Source organism: Vombatus ursinus, unplaced genomic scaffold (genome assembly GCF_900497805.2).
Source record: "Vombatus ursinus unplaced genomic scaffold, bare-nosed wombat genome assembly UNPS02014909.1, whole genome shotgun sequence".
Taxonomy (NCBI): domain Eukaryota; kingdom Metazoa; phylum Chordata; class Mammalia; order Diprotodontia; family Vombatidae; genus Vombatus; species Vombatus ursinus.
This window is the reverse complement of record NW_020954687.1, coordinates 2,516,535-2,535,993: the sequence shown is the minus strand read 5'-3', so window position 1 is coordinate 2,535,993 and position 19,459 is coordinate 2,516,535. Positions and strand designations below refer to the sequence as shown.

The window sequence follows — 19,459 nt, the reverse complement described above, 5'->3', positions numbered from 1 at the left end:
GAGAGAGAGAGAGAGAGAGAGAGAGAGAGAGAGAGAGAGAGAGAAAGAAAGAGAAAGGAGAGAGCAACAGAAGGGGAAGGCAGCTTGGGAAGAGAGCATCCTCTGTGGCCAGTGGAGGCCATAGAAACTCACTGCTATCTAGGCAGAGCGTCAAGGGTCCAGACCTTGAGGGAGAGTCATGAACCAGGTCTTTCTCTAGTGGTTTCACCTCATTCTAAATCATCTCATTCTAAATCAGGGACTCCAGAATGCCCCCTCACATTTGTAGTGAGAAAGGTGCTAGACTGGGAGCCAGGATATCTGGGTTAGAATCTTGGATCCAGTGTTTACCATCTGTGGCAAAATGGGCAAGCCATTTAACTCTCTGAGCCTCAATAACCTCATCTGCAAAATAGAATTATAATACTCACACTAACCCCCTCACAATGTTGTTGTGGGAGAAAGGCTTTGTCCAGTATATAACACTCTACGAACATGAGTTCCCACTATGGCTATCCTGCTCTTTTTATATTTTCTCTCTCCTCTAAACCCGAAGTAGAAAGTGGGTGGAGGGTTGGTATTCAGGGTTGGAAAACAAGGGGAGGTAAGAGATCCTGGGCCTGGTTGTGCAGAGGAGGAGAGAAGAGGCACACAGAAAGAATACTTCATTTCCTCTGTCACTGATTGCTACAAGTCACTTTGAGTGACTTCTTGACCTCCATGACCTGAAGGTGAGAGAAGAGCTGGGAGTAGAGGTATTGGGTGAATGAGGGGCATCTGCTTCCTTCTTGTTGGTTAGTAGCATCAAGGAGGAGGAGGATGAAAGGGAATGGAGGTGAATGCAACCTTCAAGAGAAGGGAGCAGTGTGATTTAGAAAGTAGACCATTAGATCTGGATCCAGGAATATCTCAGTTCATATCTCACCTAGGACATTTACTAGCTACATGACCCTGAGTAATCCCAGAACCTCTTTGATCTTCACTTTCCTCATCTGTAAACAGAAGAGGTTGGACTCATGACCTCTAAAGTCCCCTCTAGCTTCACATCTATGACTCTAGGTTCCTACAAGCTAAAGTCTATTTCTCCATGTTGAGAGGGATCCCTTCTCATTTCCAACCCTGCTGCCTGCCTTGCTTCGTGACCATGAACACCACCTCCAACACTTACCTTGGCTTTGAAGGCCATGAGCTTGAGGATCATCTCCAAGGTGAAGATGATTGTGAAGGCCACGTTGAGGATATCCGAAATGTGGTTCATTTCCTCTGACTGGTTGTAATGCTGTGGAAATGGAATGGAGGGGAGGTGGATTGGGAAGGCAATATGGTGGCCTTGAGTCTGTCTTCCAAAGATCCCCAGAGTGTGAGCCTTTGGAATGAGAATGTCACCGCACCCACCTCTTTCTAAGCCCTTCCTCCTCACTCATACCCTCCCTAAGTTCAGAGAATACAAGTGACTCCTTTAGTAAACACACATAGCCTTCCTCCTTTTATGCCCAGATCCCCCAAATATAGAATCCTATGGAAACATAACAGAGGGGGAACAGAAAGGAGAGGGAGAAGAGAGGCAATTTCTTCCAGCCCTTATGTCTACTTTTCTTTAGAACTGCAGTCAGTGGGTGAGTGGACCACGGGCTAGACTTTGTTTTTATAATTACTCTGCAGATAACTGGGGCAGGGATGAGGAAGTGGCCCCCTTCTTCAGTAGAGTTCTGTCTAGCTGCTAAGGCAAATGAACTGGGAGTTGAGATATCTGCCTCCTAGGACCAGCATCATCACTGCCTAGCTGTGGGACATTTGGTACACTATTTCCCCATCTATACAAAAGAGAATGATCTTGTCCCCCCATTATCCAAGGGTCTTGTGAAAAGAAAAGGAATCATATTTTCTAATTCTTTTTCTGTACCCCCTCCCCCATTCAGTCACAGACCTAGCAGGCTTACTTTCTCTACTTTCTTTAGAACAATGCTGAAAATTACCCCAAAGCCTTCCTAGATCAACCATGATACAGTGGAAAGAATGTTGGATTTTAAGTCAGAGGATTTGGGTTCAAATTCCAACCCTTCCATTTATTACCAGGGTGACCTTGGAACATTCCATCAACCTCTCTGGGCCTCAGGTTCTTCATCTGTAAAATGAGGGAGTTGGACTAGAGAGCATCTAAGTCTCCTTCCAATTCTAAATCTATGATCCTATCATCAAAAATATACTGGCGGGGCTCCTCTTGCCCTAACAGATTTGTACACAGACAGCCCATATTCTCACTAATTTTCTTTGTCTCTTCCCTCTTAAAGAGTCACAATCTTTGCTCCTTAAGGCTTAGAGAATTTCTTTCCCCCATCTCCTGTAAAGGATGTGAATACTTCCGCATGCTCCTATTCTTGTTATAATGTTTTTACATGTATAACAACAGATATATCAGTAACATGTCAGCTTGGTCCTATAAACCCCTACAGTGCAGTGACTCAGTCTGGGTCATTCCACTTGTATGGTGCCCAGTGCAGCATTTGATTGTCAATCAGTTGTTAGAGGTGTCGTAGAGGTGAAGTGGGCTAACTGACCTCTGAAGTCCTCAAACAGCTGTAAGATTATTTAAGCAATGAGATGATTAATCAAAGCTTTAAAATGAGCATGATAATGAAGTATCTAACTTTGGAATCCTTAGAGATACACCTACTTGGTAAATATCGGATCCATTCCTATTTGAAGTGTTACCGAGATGCCAACCCAATCACCCTACTGCCAGGACCTCAGTGTGTATGTGAGAAGTCTCTTGGGGGCCTTCTTTGACCCTGGAATCCTGCCCTCCTCTCTGCCCTGCCCAGGGTCCTGGCCCCTCCCTTGGAGCTGGCAAACTGGCCTGAGGGGCCTCTTACCTGCATGCCCAGGCAGATGGTGTTGAGCATGATGAGGGCGAACATCAGGTACTCAAAGTAGGAAGAGGTGACAATGTACCACACCTTGTACTGATAGGGGTTCTTGGGGATGTAGCATCTCAGTGGGCGGGCTTTCAGGGCGTACTGCACACACTGGCGCTGAGATACACCATACCCAAGGGCATCAGAATTAAGGGGGAGGCAAGAAATCCCCCAGAGGGTGGTGGGGGATAGACATGCTTGTGGGGGAATGTGCATGATGGCCACTGTGGCCTGGTGGAGGTGCCCAGTGTGCTCAGGGGGAATTGTACCATCCTGGTGAGGGCCTTGAGGGGCAAGCCTTCCATGGCAGTCTCACCTCATTGGTTATCTTGGCTCTTACACAGCTGGTGAGCTCTCTATCCACCTCCCACTCTCTATCTCGGGCTATTCATAGTGCTCCATCCCTGCTTTTTTAGCCGGACATCTCAATGAATATGTGTTGGGTGGAGTGCTGGGCTCTAAGGGCAAATGAAGACTTTGGTGCTACTCCCAGCCTAAGAGTTACTGCCTTTGTCTGGGATGGGCTCTTTCTATCAGCTGGCAAGATCCCACCCACATCCCAATTCCACCCTACCCTCCCTTTGGGGTTATGGGCAATGATTCCTCGATCCCACCTGGACGGGCATTGAGGGTACCTGGTTCTTGTCCAGCTCACAATTCTTGTATTCGGTCTCACCCTGCTCCTGGAAGGTAACTATGATAAAGCCCACAAAAATGTTCATCATGAAGAAGGCGATGAGGATGATGTAGATGATGAAGAAGATGGCCATCTCCACTCGGTTGTTGTAGACGGGACCCATGTCCTCAGTATGTGTGTCAATAGCTTTGTAGAGAAGCCTATGGAAGAATGTGGGGAAGCAAGGGATAGGGAAAGCTAAGACAAGGTTAGGAAGAGACTTGAATGCTAGGCTGATTTTGGACTTAATAGTAAGAATATTTGTACTATCTACGGGTTGTTTTTTAATGTTTACATTTCTTTCAAATGAACAAATTTTTAAATTTAAATTTAGGGGAGAGGGAATAAAGCATTTACTAATTACCTACTATGTGCCAGTTACTGTGTTAAATGCTTTTACAGATATTATCTCTTTTGATCCTCACAAAAACCTTGGAAGGTAGATGCTATAATGATTTCATTTTATAGTTGAGGAAACTGAGACAAACAGAGGTTAAGTAACTTGCCCAGGGTCACACAACTGTTAAGTGTCTGAAGCCAGATTTGAACTCAGGTTTCCTGACTCTAGGCCCAGGGCTCTATCTACTGTACCATCTAGCTCCTCTCCCTGCCATCCTCCATTTTTTTTAAAAGGGAGGAAAAAGCCCTATAACAAATATGCATATTCAAACAAAATAAATTATCATATTAGCCATGTCCAAAAAATCACAGGGTTATTGCAGGGAATGCTTTAAGGAACAGTAGAGTGCTACAGAGATGGGAGTCATGATGGTACTTCCATGGTCACTGAGGATCCGTGGGAGGTTTTTGAGCGTGGGAATGATGTGATGGGATCGACATTTGCAAAAATAATGATAACCAACATTTATATAGTGCTTTCAGGTTTGCAAGATCTTCACATCTGTTAGCTCACTGAGCATCCCAGTAACTCTGTGAGGTGGTTACTACAAGGTAAGATGACCTCCATTATACAGATGAAGACCCTGAAGCTTAGAGAGGTATGTGATTTGCTATGGCCTCACAGCTAGTATGTGTTAGAGGTAGGATTAGAACCCAGGTCTTCCTGGCTCCGACCTTAGTGGGCTACTGTCTCTTTTGTACTAAATGGCAGCTGGTACAGCAATGTCCTTATTATTCTACAAGGTTTGTACAGCGTCCTTTCTCAGCTCCATGCTGCCTTTTGTGGCCTGTAGCATTATAAAATGCTTCCAGCGGCATATGATGGACAGGGGTAACCTACTTATTTTACCCATGAATCCCTGGGCACTCTACTTAGTGGTTAGGCATCTTAGGTATTTTACCAACTTGCTTTGGGAAGGAGGTCCTCTAGCAATGCCCTGCTCTACTTATAATCTGTGAGTATTAAACATGTTCTCAGTGTGGGCACACACATACACACTGCTGGGTACAATGGGTATGCATGTGGAGGGGGTGAGTAAAAAAGGAGTATTCTAGCCATCCAACCACCCTTCTAATGTAGCCATTACCATCCTCATTTTATATCCTCCCCCCGTTTCCCAATCCCCACACTCACTGGGGCCATCCCTCGAAGGTAGAGACAGTGAAGAGCGCCAACATGGCAGACAGCACGTTGTCAAAGTTGAAGTCATTGTGTAGCCACTCTCGGGGATATACTTGCATCTGGTTAGGGTCCCCATCTTTGTACACATAGTAATAGCCCCTGAGCAGAGGGAAGCCCAGTCCTTTCAGCGACTTAGCTGCCTTCTTCCCTCCCCGAAAGCCCTCTTTTGGGGCCTCCCTCCCCCCAGAGAGCCTCAGACCCCCGCATCTCCAGAAAGTAAGAGGAGTTCGTAGAGCCCACAGGACTCCCCCAAGTGCATGATCTTCCGATGTCATCCTCCTTGGCTGTATGACTTTGTTACAAGGGAGGGCTCTGAGAGAGAGGGGGAGAGTTATTGGGGAAACAACAGTAAAGAAAATGATGATGAAGATGGAGATTTCATACCTTAATCTGGAGGGTAAGTCACGGAGGGGGGAGGGGCTTCTACGGGGTCATAAGCTCATAGGACTTAGAATCAGAAAGAGCCCTAGAGATGATCTAGTTTGACGGGTGCCCATGGTTGAACAGGAAGCAGAAGAGTTGAGTTGGGGGGAGTATCTCCTCACTGACCCTCCCCTGGTCTTATTCTCTTAAAGGATTAGTGGATCATAGATTCAAGGCTAGAAGGGACCTCAAAGGCCATCTAGCCTAATGCTCCCATTTTCCAGATGAAGAAAGTGCGGCCAGGGAAGTTAAGTGAATTACCCAAGGTCACACACATAAGAAACAATCAGAATTAAAGCTCTAGGTCTCTTAACTCAGATCAAGGATTCTTCTCCCAGTACCACATTGCCTCTCACTGCTTCCTTGTTTCCCTAAGCCTCCAGGTTTTAAGACGCTATCAGATCTTTTCCATCACCCACTATGCCAGCATCCTTCTAGCTGACTCTGGAGTCACATTCCTGGGAAGCCCCAGGTGGAGAGGTGGGAAACTTTTACTTGATCATGCCCAGGTGGGGAGGTTCCTTCAGAAGCTGGAGGGAAGCAACTTACTTGCACTCAGCTTCGGTCATCTTAGACAAGTCGTTACAGCTGTAGAACTTCCCCTGAGGTGGAGGGGGCAGAGAGAGAGAAAAAAGAGAATGTGGGGGTGGGGGAGGGGAGGGGAGAGACAGACAGACAGACAGACAGAGGCAGAAACAGAGAGGCAGAGACAGAGAAAGAGTGAGGGAGGAGGGAGAGGAGGAGAGAAAGAGACAGACAGAGAGGGAGAGAGACAGAGACAGACAAAGAGAGAGAGAGAGAGAGAGACAGAGAGAGACAGAGAGACAGAGAGACAGAGAGAGAGAGAGAGAGAGAGAGAGAGAGAGAGAGAGAGAGAGAGAGAGATATGTTGTCATGGAAACTGAACTAAAAAATGGGACCAGAAGGACATCATGATAGAGTGATAGTGCAGAATTACCGATTCTGATAACAGTGAAGTCTCCTTGCCCCTGTCACCTTCAAGAAGGTGAAAACCCTAACCTTTTGGAAGAAAGGCAGGATAGGATAGACTTGATCATCATTATAATAACAGCTTACCAATAACATTGTTCTTGTTAATAATAACATTATTAATATGCTATGCTATAATATGATAATATAATATAATATACTGTAATGTAATAAACATTGTTAATAATAGCATTAGGGGCAGCACTTTTAGCTCACAGAAGTGCTAGAGCTCAAAGGCACATCATTTATTTTATTTATTTTTAACATTTTAAAAAATACTTTGAGGTCCAAATTCTCTTTCTCCTTCTAGCACCGCACCCCCTCCCCCTCCCTGCCCTCATTGAGAAGGCAAGCAACATGTTGTCAATTATACATGTGAAGTGTCAAAGTTACACCAAACACCACCTAGTCTGAAGGCCATACTCACTTCCTGTACATTTTACAAGTGAGGAGACTGAGACCCAGAGAAGTAAAATGACATTGCCCTCAAAGTACAGGTAATAAATGGCAGAGGGAGATTTGAACCCAGGTTCCATGACTTCAAATCCAATTATGGTTCTGTCATACCACATGCTCTTACAGAGCAGGCTGGGTGTGTACCCTATGAGGCTCAGCCTCAGAGTAAAACATCTTGGGACTCAGGTCTTACTGCTCCTTCTCCCTCTAGAAAAGGGCAAACAGCGCCATTTTTTTGGTGGGGGGACAAATGCCCCATTGTCTTCAGAGACTCTGTTGCTGCCTTCCTTCCTAAATATTCCCCAAATCAGATTGGCATCCAAGGAAGGGCTAATTGCCCTGCATTTAAGGATTGGAGCACAGAAGGGCACCTCTTACTTAAAAGATTTTTTTTCCAATTAATAAGTGTTTTCTCTTCCTCCCACTCCTACCCCCTGAAAAAATAAATCCTTGTAACAAGTGGACCCATAGGTACAAAAATATTTATAACAACTCTTTATGTGATAGCAAAGAACTGGAAACTAAGTGAGTGTCCATCAATTTGAATATAGGTGAATATATGATGCCATCTGGATGTAATGGTGGGCCTCTTACCTTGAAGAGTTGGACTCCAATGCAGGCAAACATGAATTGCAGGAGGGTGGTGACCAAAACGATGTTGCCAATGGTCCGAATGGCCACAAACACACACTGAACCACGTGCTGAGTAATGGAGAATGGATTAGGTGAGGACTAGCCTCACGGCTGCCAAGCTTTGAGGGAGTCCCAAGAACATAGCTGAGTGGCAAGAGAGGGGATGCCCCTGGCTGGAGGGAGAGGAACTGACAATAAGTAGACACTTCCAAGGTCCCATCATGAGTGGATGACCCAAGAAGGGCTTGAGGCAAGAACCCAGAGTGGATGCAATGACCCAGCCAGGCTGATGAATTAATGTACCAGTTTGTGCTTTGGTGTGGACTATTTCGGTGTTAGGTCCCCCGTTTCCAGCTAACTCCATGTTCCTTCCCCTCCCTGGAGAAGTGGGTCCGGGACCTACTCAGCTCTCACCTTCAACCCTTTGGCCCTGTTGATGGCTCGGAGGGGTCGGAGCACTCTCAGCACCCTGAGGATCTTCACCACAGAGATGGTACTAGATCTGAGGGGATGGGGTGAGGAATACAGGGTGAGGTGAGCAGTGGAGGAGACCCTCGCTATGACTCCTTGCTCCATATGGGTAATCCTATTCACTATCCCTTGCCAGGCACTGGTCTGTTCCTTCTATGTCTTCACATAAGCCAAGCTTTCCACCCAAACACTTTCTGCTCTCCTGAGCCTCCCCCTAAGTCACCTCCCTCCTCTTCTTTAAATACTACCCACACCTTGTTACCTCCAGGCTATGATCACTCCTGTTTGTCAGCACCCTCTAAACTTCAGCATCCTGGGAAACCCCCAGTCACCGCATATTTGTAATGGCTTTGCTTGAGCCATCACCCTGGTTCAGGAGCAGGTAAAGGCTTTCTATTACAGTGTGATGTAGTGGAAAGAATAGAGATCTTAGAATCTCACAACCTGGATTCAGGTCTTAGCTTTGTCACTTGTTTAAGTGTGACTCTGAGAAAATCACTTAACTTTTTTCAGTCTCCTAAGTATCTAAATAGGAATGTAGGACCACAGATTTATAACTGGAAGGGAATTTGGAAATCAACTTGGCCAACCCTGTCATTTTACAGATGAGGATACTGAGGTACAAAAAAGGTGAAGTGATTTGGTCAAGGTAGAGATTGCCAGAGTTAGAATTTGAACTCGGGTCCTCTGATTCCAGATGTAGGCCTCTTTCCATTGCAGCGTGCTGCCTCTCAAATAGTTGAAAACAATAAACTATTTACTCCTGGACTTGGAATTAGGAAGACATGGGTTCAAATCCTGCTTCAGACACTCACTAGCTATGTGATCCGAGATGAGTTAACCTAACTTCTTTGATCCTCAGTTTCTTTATCTGCAAAATGGGAATAATATATCTTACACAGTTGCTATGAGAATCTATATGTTAAGTATTTCGCAAATCTTTAAATGTCTTAAAGGGGGAGCTATTAGTATTTCTACTACTATTAACACCAACCTCTCAGGGCCGCTGGGAGGAAGATGCTTTATAAACTTTTAAGGATTATATAAAGTATAAGCCATTGTTATTGTGTGAAGCTTATGAGGCCTGGGCTATGGCAAGGGCACCAGGAGCATCTCCTAATCTGGAGGTTGGTGTTGTTGACCTCATGAGGTCTCCTTCCCCAGGGATGGTCCCTCATCATTACTCACTCAATGCCCATGGAGATGAGGGACACGGCCACAACCAGTAGGTCCAGGATGTTGAAGTAGTTGCGTAAGAAGGAGCCCTTGTGAAGGAAGGCGCCGTAAGCTGTCATCTACAGAGGAAAAAAATCCAACATTGATTTCAAGGGTATGAAACAGACTTAACAAGGTTTCTTGTCAATGGTGCCTTCTCTCTACAGACTGCCCAGCTAGGAATCAACTTCTCTTTCTGTTGGGAAGTTCATTTATAGATGGAAATCGAGCCCTTGGGATGCTGTGAAGTGTCTAAGGGCAAAGAATTAATTACAATATAAATCAGGGCATGAAAATTGCCCAAGATGGTACAAAGTACCGGATGAATATTGAGAAAGGTGAGATCATTTATAACTGGGGTAATCAAGGAAGGTTTCATGAAAGAGATGGATTTTGAGCTGAACTTTGAAGGATGGGTAAGCTGTAAACCGATAGAAGAGAAAGGAAGGCATCTTAGGTGGAAACAACTGCATGGACAAAGGCACAGAAGTGGGAAAAGCAAGTCTGGCTAGAATATTTTTATATAGAATATAGGATATTTTTAAGGGAGTAATGGGAAACAATATAGCTTGGAAATTGAGTCAGATCACAGAGGGTCTTGAATGTTAGGCTAAGAAGTTTGGACTTTACTTGGGAGCCAATAGGGAACCATTAGATCTGATATAAGGATTACTCTAATAATTAGAGTAATCCATAAATGGAACGGACTGACTTAGGAAGAACTCTCCTTTTCATAGGAGGGCTTTACTCAGTGGCTGGATGACTACTTGTTGGTTATGTTGTAGAGGAGATAATTTTAAGTACAGATTAGATGGGAAAGACACCGATGTCCCCTTAAAGTCCCAGATTCTGTGACTTAATTCCAGGGCTGTGTTGGAGTGGAACTACCTAGTACTGGCTCTGAGATCCCGACCCATGAAATTTCCAGAGTGAATATTCACACCTCAGAAAATCAGAGCTTGATTTATTGTTTTGTTGATTATCTAGACTTAAGAAAATGATGGAGAAAATGCTAATAATACAGATCATACTTAAAAGTGTGTTGTGTGCACATTTTTTCCTCCTCAGAAAGCCGGTTGTTAAACATTTACTAGCACACGTTTCCTGCAGTGGGTCTACGTCCATTTTCCTCTTTTTTCACTGTTTACTATTAGAGTGTAAGCCCCTTGATAGACTGGAGTCACAAAACTATGTGGATGATTTATTCCAAGTGTTTGCTTATTTGGAATCTGGTACAGTATTCTGGACTTAGAAAGGGACTTTTTTTGGGATCATGCTTGTGATTTCATTGGGACTGGGAACTCCAAATGAGAAGACTTCCTTTGGCAATGAAGATTTGTATTTGATTGGCAATTTATAATCTAAGAAAGCTGCCTATGGCGCTGAGAAGGTAAGCCATTTGTCCAGGGTCAAACAACCAGGAAGTATCAGAGATGGGACTTGAACCCAGGCTTTCTCAATTTCAAGGCCATATTTCTATCCACCACATCAGTGGTTCAAACTCAAATAGAAACTAAATGACATGGAGAAGCTTTCCCAGTTGTAGCTAACAAAGATCAAAGACCTAGCATGAGCTCCTGGAGGTACTCTAGTGATAATCAGCCTTCAATATGTTAGAAATATGCTTCAGAGAGTACAAGCAAAGATTACCCAGTATGCTAAAAATGGACAACAACTTACAGAGGCATTTTATTTTGCAGCAAAGGGACCATACACCCACCCTACACCTGTCTCCTGGGTCATGAGAATAGAGATGCAGATCCTATCCACATTTATCTATCTATCCATTCATCCATCCATCCATCCATCCATTCATTCTTTTACATTCATTCATTTTTCATTCAGTAGAAATTCACTAAGTGCTCATTATCATGTCCTTTGTTAAGCATGGTTGTGAATATAAACCAGATGTAGTTCCTGCCCTCAAACAGCTTCCTATCTAATAACAGAGGGAGAGAAGGTGGGGGGAAGGTATCGTTTTAGTACTACTTTGCTGTGCTTATGTGATAAATGGTCCTCTCTTTGTATACTTTTGGAGGGTTGCTGTTTTCTGTTTCTGAGGTGACAGGATACATTTTATCATATGTCATGGTTACTCCCATCCTCTTTTCTGTTTTTGGAACTTCCTGATTAGCTGAGTGTGGGCCTGGGATTATAGAATGAGCTATGACATCGGGCCACAGGACCCCAGTGGACCAATCCCAGTTCAGAGAAAGGACATTTTTATCTAGGGACATTCAAAGGAGTTGATGCTCTACGACAAGTGAGAATTGTGGTGGTCCAAGTTAGACCTGAGAAACTGTAGAAAGAAAGAAAATGTAAGTGCCCCCTAGGCAGGAACTGGGTATAATTTGTGAATTAATACATTTCTATTTCTTTCATATATAAACCCTGGAAAACCCATTCATTCTTGGGTTTGGAGTATATGGTAGATGGGGGAAAAAGGGAGTAGATCCAGGGCATCCAGTTATGGTGACAGCAGCAAAAGCAAGGAAAAAGATAATTAGGGGATGTATTTAGCAGACATATGAGCTTAGGAAGCCAAGCAGGTTCAGGGGTCAGGAAAGTTTGACAGGCCAGGGACCAAGGAAGATCTAGAAAGTAGAGAAAATTGAAAGCATGAAGGCCTATGTACAAGTGTCCCTGGAGAGACTCCAAGGAGTGGCTTACCCAGCCAGGTGAAAGGCCCAGGGTTATTCTTTCACAGCCTGCCTCTATTGGCTGGCTGGGCTATTGGATAAGAAATCCCTTTCCAGTGGGTCTCAGGCTTTTTGATTTGTAGAAGAGCCTTAGGAAAGATGCACTGCCTTCGGGGCTGATTTGATCTTTTCCTTGAGACACAGTTCAAAGACTGTCTCACTTGCTAGCTGTATGACTCTAGGCAAAGTCACTTAATCTCTCTGTGCCTCAGTTTCTTGATCTGTAAAATGAGAGAAGGTTGGGCTTAATGGCCATCTAAGATCCCTCTGAACTCTAAACCTATGATCTTATGGTGAACTGGTCAGACGCATAGACTCTACTTTCCATTCCCCCCCATTCCCCCACCAGGAGCTGTTCTAAAAGTTCAAAGCAAAGCCTGGGAGCCTTAGCCTGGCAGAGGTACCTAGGTGACTTGGCTTAAAAAGGCATGTGGGCAGATGCAGGCCCTTAGGAGTCTTCTGGAGCACTTACCTTGAGCACAATTTCAACAGTGAAGACAGAAGTGAAGGCGATGTCAAAATAACCAAGGATCTGAGGTAGGGATGAAGGAGTGATGTAGGAGGAGGAAAAGAAACCAGTGAGAGTCAGTGAAGTGATAATGATATAACCACCACCAAAAAGCAAAATACATTCAGAACCTATTTGTACTGGACTCTGTGCTGGGCATGATACAGAGGTCACACAGACAAGAATGACCAGGGGAGTTCTTAATCTGGGGTCTGTGAACTTAAAAAAAAAACTACTTTGATAACTGTATTGCAAGATAATTGGTTCCCTTTGTACTCCTACATATTTTATTTTAGTTATTTAAAAACACTATTTTGAGAAGGAGTCCATAGGTTTCACCAGGCTGCCCAAGAGGTCCAGGATACAAAATGGTTAAGAGCCCATGAGTTAGAAATCTAAGACCTGACATTGATATGGCTGTAGCAGGTACACAGAAAATTGAGTCCTAGAATCTCAAACATATTCATGAATAGATGAGATTAGTATCATTTTGTAGAAGTCACAATCTAAGGTGATAGGATAAACTATGCCCTGCAAAGAGCACTGAGCACTGAGCACTGAGCACTGCGGGAATTAGAAGGCTTTGCCACTAATTTACTGAAAAAGTTACTTCCCCCTCTCAGCCTCAGTTTCTTCCCCTATAAAATGAGAAGATTGGACTCTATGAACTCTAAGGTTCCTCTAGCTCTGATGTTCTGCGGTCTCATTGACCTAATGGACAAGTAAAGGCCAGCACCTGTGTGAGGGGACAAGGTAAGAGACATATCTGGGGTTTCCTTTTTGGAACGAGTAGAGAATGGCAGAAGTCTTTGCCTCTGTTATAATTAGTCTGGAAAGACTTCCTCATAAAGGTGGGAAGTCAGGAGTTGTTTGAAGCATGGAAGGAACGGTATATTTAAAAATATGAGGCCCTGGATTCAAATCCCATCCCAGTCATCTGCTACTTGTTTGACCTTGGGTTAAATCTTAACCTTTCTGGACTTAGTTTCCTCATCTGTAAAATGGGAGAATAGGGATCTTAGATGCCTCTCAGGTCCCTTCCACCTTTAGATCTCTAATCGCATGATCCTGTGAATGAGAATGGGGAGAGAGCAGGGGATAAGCACAGTTACGGGTATGTGACCCAGGGCTATTCCTTAGAGTGCATAGAACTCATGAATGGAAGCCAGCAGGGGGGGTAGGATCACAGCCATTATGCCTCAAAAGATCCAAGAGAAGGTGATGATGTGTTGGCTATTGGATGGTCTTAAATCCTGGGTTTAGCCAAAGGCTAGACTAGAGGATATGGCCAAAGAATACCACCCAGAATACCACAAATTCGGGTGGGATAGGGATTTGAACATCCTGCTATTACCAACTGATTATGAATGGTCACTCTGGAGTTTGCTCTATTAGCAGTTGCTAAATAATACCGTTAATAGTCCCTGACATTTTTGTGTAGTACTTTTCAGCTAGGTGGCACAGTGGAGTCTTGGCTTGGAGTCAGGAAGACTCATCTTCTTGAGTTCAAATCCAAAACCAGACACTTACTAGCTGTGTGACCCTGGGCAAATCACTTCACCCCGTTTGCCTCAGTTTCCTCATCTATAAAATGAGCTGAAGAAGGAAATGGCAAACCACTCCAATTTCTTTGCCGAGAAAACTCCAAATAGGGTCACGAAGAGCTGCACACAACTGAAAACAACTGAACAACAACAAATTTTCTGCTTACAAAGCACTTTTACACACATCATCTATTTTGATCCTCATCTCTTCCTGAAGCCCATTTTGTCATATCCATTTCACAGTTGAAGAAACTGAGACTTGTGGAGAGAGGACCTCAGAGTTAAGTGACTTTCATTTTCTGTCTCCATGTCTGAGGTATACTCTCTCCTTATCTCTCCTCATGGAGCCCCTCCCTTTCTTTAAGACACAGCTCCAGCACTATCTGCCTTATGAAACCTTCCCTGACTCTTTCCAATTGCTAGTGTCCTCCCTCCAAAACTAACTTGGATTTAACTATTTTGTATAGATTTCTAGTTACTAACTTTATATTCATACTGTTATATTCAAGTATATTCATACTTATTTCCCCCATTAGAATGGGAACTCATCAAAAGTAGAGCTTGTTTCATTCTCTGTTCTTGTATCATTGGGTGTCTAGCACAAAACCTGGCACATAGTAGGTGCTTAATAAATACTTCTTACCCAACATTAAAGGATTTCTGATTTTAAGTCCAATTCTTTTTCCACTACCACCACCCTACCGCTTATTATGAAATACATAGGGTTCATAGAGGAACATAATGCCTGGCACATGTAGGTGCTTATTAAGTATTTCTTACCTAAGACATAGGATTTCTGGTTCTGAGTCCAATTCTCTTTCCACTATAACCACACTACCTCTTGTTATGAAATACATAGGGTTCATATAGGAATATAATGCCCAACACATAGGAGGTCCTTAATAAATACTTTTTACCAAGATCAAAGGACTTCTGGTTCCAAGTCCAATGCTCTTTACACCACAACCATACTACCTCTTGCTATGAACTATAAGCATTGAGGAAAAGTTCGGCCAGCAGAGTTAGGTTCGGTATAAGGAAACACTTCCTAAAAAGAACTGTTTAAAAGTGAAATGGGATCTTTTGGGAAGTACTGAGTCTTCCATTACTAGAAATCTTTGAGTATGAAGCATGTCAGGGATATTGTCAAAGGGATTCCAATACTGTTCGAGGTATCTCCTAGCTCTGTATTTTCGTGATTCTGTGAACCAACCTTCCAGGGGTTGGCCATGCCCCTGGGAATGGAATTTGCTGAGAATTTGCTGGGCAAAGCAGAGGCACCTATGATCTGGGGGTAGTGGGGGGAGTTACCTTGTTCCTGAAGGATTCTGCCTGGATGGGATCCTCTGCTGCCAGAGAGATACTGCTGAGCAGAATGAAGAGCAGGATGAAGTTGGTGAACCAGGTGGCGTTGACAATCCGGTGACACAGTACCCTGATCCTGGCGAAAGGGAAGGGAAGGAGGTGCCCTGGTGAGTGTGAGGCATATTTAACTTGCAATGTGCCAGGGCTATCCACTACAGAAAAATTGCAAAATCATAGGATTTCAAGTTGGAAGGGACTTCAGAGATCCCCTAGCCTAACCCCTCCCCCATTTGCAAATGAGAAACTTGGGCAAGGAGAAGATACGTGGTTTGTTCAAGGTTGCATAAGTAGGCTGAATTTGAACATGCATCCTCTGATTCCAAATACAACCCTCTTTCACCTATATTGGGTACCCATCACCATTAACAGAGGGAGTTTCCACATTGGAAGTTTCCCATAGTGATGAAAACACAGATTTAGGCCATTCCACTCTCTACCAAAAAAAAAAATTATAAAGGGCACCACCTACTTATTGGTAGGGCTGAAGATGAAGAATGAGCTGGCTTCAGGCATAGGCACTGCTTTTTCTTTCAGCTGTAGCTCTGCCAATGGTCGAGGCCGAGGGCTCAGCGGGATCTCTGGTTCCTCTTCCTCGTCGTCTCCTGTGGGGGGTGAGCAGGTTAGGGGGGTGGGAAGCAACTGAGGTTATCATCCCATCCCTGAGAATTATGTTTGCTCTCCCCAGCCCCAACAACTCTGCCAAGGTTGTAGGATCATAGAATAATAGAATATCAGACTCAGAAGAACGTAAGCTCCATGAGGGCAGGCACTGTTTTGTTTCTATCTTCATGGGATCAGTGCCTAGCATAGTTCCTTGGATGTTGTAGATACATAATATATGTTGGTTGAATTGAATTGAAATAGAAGAGATCTCTAGATAGATGATCCTATGAACCCCTTTATTTGACTGAGGAAGAAGATGGGGAGATAGCTTCCCCAAAGTCACAGAGGTGACCCAAGTTCTCTGACTTCTAATCCAACGGCCCCATTCTAACAGGCTTTCAGAAGTCACGTCCAGAAAGCTCATATTTCTCCTTAGGTCCCTCCCAGAAGCTAGTCCTTTTGGCCAGCAGGACTATGTGGCAACTTGCCCAGGGTGAAGCATCAAGATTTGACCAGGGCATAAAGTGTCAGTAGTTTGCCACTCTAGGTGACCTGTGGTCACCCAACAATGGTGCTAAGCTGTCAAAAGGAGAAGACAGGTCCTAACGAGCGCAGGCTCTGATGATGGCTCTCAGGATGGGGGCTTGAAAATGGAACAAGGATGAAGAGGGAAGATGCGTGGAGCTGCTAAAAACCCTTCATAGTGTGTCTGCTCAGAATCTTGCCCAAGAACAGTCTTGGGGGATGATCCCTGGCCTGGAAGTCTGAAGACCTGAGTTCCAATCCCAGCTCTGCCACAAACTATCTAATTCATTTCACCCCTATAGCTCTCGGTTTTCTCATCTGTAAAATAATGAGAGTGGACTAGCCCATCAGATGAAAGGTTCCTTTCATCTATATGATCTGTGGCTAGAGAGGGGATATAATACGTTCCCTAACAAAGTAAGTGGGTACATGAAATCTAACAAGAGAAGGGCACACAAATTCTAAAAAGTGGAGGGCACACAAATCCTAAAAATTGAGGGGTACATAAATCCTAAAAAGTAAGGAGCATATGAATCCTAAAAAGTGGGAGGGTATACAAATTCTAAAAATTGGGGGCATATTGATTTAGAATTTGAAGGAACTTAGAGGTCATTGAGTCCAACTTCCTTATTTTACAGATGAGGAAACTAAGGTACAGAAAGGTAAGGATTAGATATCAAGCTTTTTTCAATTGGTAGGCTGGTAGGCTCTCAAGAGAGAATCAGGTAAGGTAGGTAGTTGAATATCAGCTAGGTGGCTCAGTAGATAGAGCACTAGGCTTAGAATCAGTAAGACCTGAGTTCAAATCTAGCCTCAGAATCTTATTAGCTGTGTGACCTTGGACAAGTCACCTTAACCTCTGTTTGCCTTAATCCCCAGGAGAAGGAAATGGGAAACCACTCTAGTATCTTTGTCAAGAAAACTCTATGTACAGTATGGTCCACGGGGTCATGAAGACTCAGGAATGACTAACAAGGCAGTTGAACAGGGCACAGCATACAAGGATGACAAGGAACGTTTTCCCACATAATTTCTTATAAATATGACCATTTTCAATACCATGAAATCATGCTCAATGACCCACAGATGTTTATTTTGGAAAAAAAAAAAGCACAGATCTAACTGTCACATCTTCACTAGCTCCTATTTCCTCTAGGCTAAAATACAGACTGCTTTATTTAGCATTTAAAGCCCCTTATGATCTGTGTCTGATCTGTCTTCCAATGTGGTCACATATTTATTACTCCCTTTCACATGGTCCATGTTTCAGCCAGACTGACGGATGTGATGTTCCCCATACACAGCATCTCATCTCTGTCACCTCGCAGAGTCTGCTCCCCATTCCTGGAACACTCTCCCTCTACTTCTTGGGACCCTTAACTCCCTTCAAGACTTAGCTTCAGGGGCAGTTTGGTGGTGCAGTAGATAGAGCACTGGCCCCGAAGTCAGGAGGACCTGAGTTCAAATCCAGCTTCAGACACATAACCCTGTGACCCTGGGCAAGTCACTTAACCACATTGCCTAGCCCCCCCCAAAAGAAAAGACTAGTTTCAGTGATTCCTTCTATAGGAAGCCTTCCCTAACCATCCCAATGGTTAATGCTCCTTACTAGCTGCCCCATTATTTTGTATCTATTTTTAAAAAATTTACTTATCTGTGTACATGTTCTCCTCTCCCCCATAAAATGTAAGCTCCTTGAGGGCAGGAACTATTCCATTTTTGTCTTTGTATCTCTAACATCTAGCATAGGGTCTAAGATAGAGTAGGTGCTTCATAACTGTTTGAATTGAATTGATAAGTTAGGTCAGCAGGTAGTAACAAATGGATGACAAATTTTTAACAGCCTTGTCTAAGCCTGTTAATGTATGGCACATGTATGGCACCCAATGTATACTTATTGAATTTAATTGGAAATAAAAAATTACTCTGTGGAACGAGTAAGGCTGGCATAAATTAGCACTCAGGTCCCAGAAGGGAGATCTCTTTTCTCTCAGGGCCCCCATTTGGGAACTGTCTTTTAAAAATTCTGGGGAATTTTGACAATAAGGAGTCCCTAATATAAGTGAACCTTGGCCTGTGTAGTTAATGTCCCGTGGAATGTTTCAGTAGTCTAGATTTCTGTTTCAGCAGATCTGGGTCCTTCTGGTCCAGTCTTCCCACCCCCTGACCGAGCCCCTCCCACCACCAAGCCCAGTCCTCACCTGGAAAATCAGCTGACGGGTATGGGTCCTTTACTTCATTGACATTGGATTCAAACTCATCTACTTTCAGCTGCAGGGAGAAAGAAAAAGAAGCAGCCTAGGGTGGGTGGTAGACATGGAGAGACTGCCCCTCTAGGAAACCATTGTCCAACAGCCCTGGGCCCCTTAGTCCAATAGGATTCCGTGTAAGCTGGAGCAAAGGCAGGGCAGAATTATGCCTGGCTTCAGAGGTGGGGAAACTCTCCTGGGGGAATAGTCAACTCTCCTTTCCTAGAAAGGAAATGGTAAAACACACATCTGCTTGGGCTGGTACAATAAAGCCATCTGAGCTTAGCTAGAATCCTACCCAAAGGCAGAGGGATGACCTAGTTGACCTTTTGATGTCCCATCCATCCCCAGGGATCTGAAAATGCCCCTAAATGAAGCCCTCACCTTGGCTGTGGTGGGGATGCCTTCTCCCTTGGATTTCTGTTCTAACTTCTTGGCCAGAATCAACTTCTCTTCCTCAGACTTGTCTGGGAGACCCCTGAATTAGAAATCTCAGTAAGGCCATTTGGTAAACAAGCATTTGTACTATGTACCAGTTCCAGCCCCAGGGATAGGCAAAAACATTGTCCCTGCCTTTAAGGAACTCACATTCTAATGGAGAAGGCCATGAATAAATAACCACGTAC

At 44.1% G+C, this 19,459-nt stretch overlaps 1 protein-coding gene across 1 annotated transcript in view; it reads right to left on the bottom strand.

Annotated features, from left to right (window-relative positions):
* CACNA1S (calcium voltage-gated channel subunit alpha1 S) overlaps nucleotides 1–19,459 on the bottom strand; it is an 89,248-nt gene that overhangs the window by 27,424 nt on the left and 42,365 nt on the right. Inside the window, exons 11-23 of the mRNA XM_027843415.1 lie at nucleotides 19,218–19,311; nucleotides 18,786–18,855; nucleotides 15,926–16,058; nucleotides 15,403–15,532; nucleotides 12,512–12,571; nucleotides 9,314–9,420; nucleotides 8,069–8,156; nucleotides 7,616–7,723; nucleotides 6,125–6,177; nucleotides 5,105–5,251; nucleotides 3,530–3,731; nucleotides 2,853–3,011; nucleotides 1,148–1,258 (exon numbers count right to left, since the gene is read on the bottom strand). Coding sequence (XP_027699216.1) covers nucleotides 1,148–1,258; nucleotides 2,853–3,011; nucleotides 3,530–3,731; nucleotides 5,105–5,251; nucleotides 6,125–6,177; nucleotides 7,616–7,723; nucleotides 8,069–8,156; nucleotides 9,314–9,420; nucleotides 12,512–12,571; nucleotides 15,403–15,532; nucleotides 15,926–16,058; nucleotides 18,786–18,855; nucleotides 19,218–19,311 — 1,462 coding nt within the window. The remainder of the gene's footprint in view (nucleotides 1–1,147; nucleotides 1,259–2,852; nucleotides 3,012–3,529; nucleotides 3,732–5,104; nucleotides 5,252–6,124; nucleotides 6,178–7,615; nucleotides 7,724–8,068; nucleotides 8,157–9,313; nucleotides 9,421–12,511; nucleotides 12,572–15,402; nucleotides 15,533–15,925; nucleotides 16,059–18,785; nucleotides 18,856–19,217; nucleotides 19,312–19,459) is intronic.